Source organism: Nicotiana tabacum, chromosome 21 (genome assembly GCF_000715075.1).
Source record: "Nicotiana tabacum cultivar K326 chromosome 21, ASM71507v2, whole genome shotgun sequence".
Classification (NCBI taxonomy): domain Eukaryota; kingdom Viridiplantae; phylum Streptophyta; class Magnoliopsida; order Solanales; family Solanaceae; genus Nicotiana; species Nicotiana tabacum.
In genome coordinates, this window is record NC_134100.1 from 14,955,988 (window position 1) to 14,959,798 (window position 3,811).

General features: G+C 36.5%; 1 protein-coding gene across 1 annotated transcript; it reads right to left on the minus strand.

Moving 5' to 3' along the window:
- Positions 1-548: 548 nt before the first annotated feature.
- Positions 549-3,811, minus strand: LOC107821748 (protein POLLENLESS 3-LIKE 2-like). Its single transcript, XM_016648196.2, has 4 exons — positions 3,625-3,811; positions 2,673-2,885; positions 2,347-2,502; positions 549-1,585 (listed from the first exon to the last, which is right to left on the minus strand). The coding sequence occupies exons 1-4, from the start codon at positions 3,799-3,801 to the stop codon at positions 707-709; spliced, it is 1,425 nt and encodes a 474-aa protein (XP_016503682.2). The 5' UTR covers positions 3,802-3,811; the 3' UTR covers positions 549-706.

Here is a 3,811-nt window from a genome sequence, read left to right on the forward strand (position 1 = left end):
ATACTCCAAAGACCACTACAACACTCAAAAGAAATAACCCTCTTTTGATATTCCCACCTCACTACAATATCGCTCACTCTCTATTTTCCTCACAGACTATTTTCTTATACCTTGTCTGTGAAACCTCACTCTTTCTTTCTCTCTTTGTTGGTGTGAAGAAATGAGAGTTGAAACTCTCCTTTTATAGCCAAAGCTTCACCCTCTAAAGCCTACAATATTTGACAATTTACACACATTTTTCACAATTCAACAAAGTTGGCTACCAAACCAAAGAAATTCAACAAGGTTGGCTACCAACCAAACCAAGTCAACAAGGTTGGCTACCAAACCAAAGAAAACTCTTATTAGGCACATGCCTAATACTTCTTCAATGAGATGGACATCATCATTTGTTTCAAAATATTTGATTACACAAACAATAAATCATTTATTACTTTTCTTTTACTTAAAACCTTAAAAGACAGATAATATATCACATTCTACATTGCTACTTGGGAGCCAAGTTACACTTCATGAAACAGAAACTCAGCATTAAAAGAGAAGAGAACGTATTTATTTGGAAAATTTCTTGAAATCTGCATACTATTCTCCTACTTGAGGATATGCAGGAGTAAAGGAGAAGAAGTTTTTCTCCAAACTCAGAATGAATTATGATAATAATTTAAAGTAGAAATTAGATTAAAGAAAGTTAAAAAAGTCAATAGTGTTAGGCTCTTGGACTCAAAGATAGGGTAATATCTTGGAAAACTTTCAATCTTTTGTCAATTTTCCTTGGAAGAATTCCAGAATCTTTGCATCCTCCTTCTTCTGGCTTCAATATTTCATCACTTGAATTCAAAGCAGCAGCAATTATCGCTTGCTCAAAATCCTTGCTATCCGGCAACAACTCTGCCCATCTATCCTCTACTTTCTCCTTCGAATTTGACTGCTTTCGCGCCATATTTTCTTGTTCTATGACTGTCCCTTTAGACTCCTTCATGTTTATTCTCATGGGATGAGCTGCATTTCCGGATCTTGTTCTCTTAAGATTTTCGGGCAACAGAGTACTTGTCGGCTCATTCACAATCTTGGATGTATAAAATGGTGGAGCACACTTGTTTAATAAGTTTTCGCTTGAAACTGTTGGTTGCATACTCTTTGTAAGAACCCTATGGTTAGCTATAATGTTAGAATTCATGTTCTCATCAGCATATTTGGATGAGCTGGTGTTAGTAAATGTGTTTTGTTCTTTGCAAGGTTGAGGTTGCCAAATTGCAGAAGAGCCCAAGAATGCATCAAAAAGCCTGCTTTGTTCAAGCATAGTGCCACCTTTATTATTCAATAGCACTGATTCGAGGTCGCGGAGCATTTGTTGTGCTCTCTCGTAGGCCTTGAGGTGCGAATCAACGCCTCTCGGGCCGTCTGTAACTGCTGGTTTCACCCTCTTAAGTGTATCTTTTGCCTCTTTAACTCTTCCTTGTTTCATCAAACATATGCCTAAATTGCACATCTTGTTATTGTCTGGTGCAATCACTAGTGCTCTCCTATAAGCATCCTCAGCTTCAATGTAGTTGTTTTGTTGCATCAATGCCCACCCTAAATTTCCCTGAAATGATAGAAAAAACTTCTTGATGTTAAATGATTTATATTATGCTCTCGTCATTACAAAAGTATTAGAACTATACTCTCGTCGTTCCCTTTTCTATGACTCTTCTTCTCCTTTTAGACCGTTCCAGAAAGAATAGGAGTAACAAACACCTTTCACATTCAAGGTTCTAAGAGTATTTTGCTTTGTGTCAATGTCATTCTTAAACTCCGTGGCAAGTCAAGCAATGTCATATAAAATAAAAATCAAAGAAGTATCATTTACCGGTAATCTATGACGACTTTTTTCTTTTTTAGACCATTCTAGAAATAATAGGAGTAACACCTTTCACATTTAGGGGTCGTTTGGTTTGAAGACAAGTTATGCTGGGATTAGTTATTCTGATATTATTTCTTATTGACTGTTTGGTTTATTTTATTAATTTTGGAATTATCGACTTTACTGCTTTATCATGGGATAACTTATCCTGGGATTAATCGGGGAATTTTTTCTCTTGGTCCGCTAACTCCATAAAGGGCTGGTGGGTGGGGGTAGAGCCTCTAACGCCAATGTCGATGAATCAAAGGTGTTTGTTTATGGTATGGAATAGGAAGAGCAAGAATGGAACTGCTATCGTACTAAATTTTTATCCCAAATTATTTTTGCTTATCCATCATTAAGGTTCTAAGTGTACTTTGGTACATTTCAAAAGTATATCTTAAACTTGGTGACATGTCAAACACTATTATATAAAATGAAACCGAAGAAGTACAATCATTTACCAGTAATCTAGTTGCTTCTTGCTCCACAGAAACCTGAAACTTTTTCCCCAGTGATCTCGCCGTCTTGGTTCGCCTTCCATTAAAAGCCATGCCTTGTTGAATCAAGTACAACTTATGCCTCAACAATGTTGTTTGGTCACTCAATCTCCCACATCTCTATAGAATATCAACATTATAGCTTGTTAACAACAACAACAACAAAACTAGTGTAATCTCTAAAGGGTAGTGTGTACGTAGACCTTACTTACTCCTAGGTAAGACCCTTACATAGAATAAAAGGAAATTAAGTGCAAATATTCTTGTAAACTTTGAGGATTATATTAGACCTTGTATAGGTCTAGTAGGATATTGTCAAGAGCTTCTTGTGCTTGGTCCGAGCATCGACTTCGCAACGATTTAATTGCTTCAATGGCTTCTTCAGCTCTATTTTGTTGCTTCATTACAATAGCCATATCTTTGAGTGCACTATCCACTCTATCTCCTGCATTTATTGCTGCCCAAAACAATGGAATTGCCCTTTCTGGATCCTTTTCCACCAACTGAGATCATACAATAAAACAATTCAGCGATTAATGAAAACATCAACTAGTAAAAACAACAAAAATTTTAACAAATTTTGTCTCAAAAATGGAGCTTTACCAATGAGCTTTTCATATATTTGTATTGCTAAATAGAAGCCACACTCTAGGTAAATTCAAGACTAATGCTATTGCATTCGCTACGATTTTACATCAATAGGACCGAAGTTAGTATAAAAAGATACTCTTGAAAACAAAATTTGCTCCATCATATATGCAATTCGAGTCGAATAAAGTAGTTGCAGCTACACCCGCTACTCCAAATACTACAGCCGGTGGATGCAATGTCATTCCAACGAGTTCAACTAAACCGATTATTCGGAACATAAATATCTAGGTAAAATATCATTAAATTTCAACAAATACTAAGTTGCAAACCCATAATTTTAGTAGTGATTCAACCGCGAGAATATAAACATTGAACCCAACAACAACAAACATAGTGAAGGGTAGTGCGTACTCAGACCTTACCCCTACCCTACCGTGGGGCAGAAAGTTTGTTTCCGATAGACCCTTGGCTAAAGACAATATGAAGAAATCAACATAAACATTGAACCCATTAAATTTAAATCCTGGATTTTCTGGCATCTGCCATTGACTATACTAATTGCTTCAACTAGAAGTTGATTACCAAATGTAGTTGAAAATTAAAACTTTTTCACTCTTTCTCACAATTTTTAAGATTGTAAAAGAAGCTTACTTGGACATTTTTGGCTCTGACATAAGGGGTGTCACCAACAGGTACTTTGGGAATAATATGGAAGGATTCCGAACGAATCTTGGAAATTCCAAGAGGTTTAGCTGGTGAAGATGGAGCCGATTTTGTGGGTCTGAAGGGTCTGAAACCAGGGGGTCCATTCCACATCTCTTGCACCATCTTCAGCTCG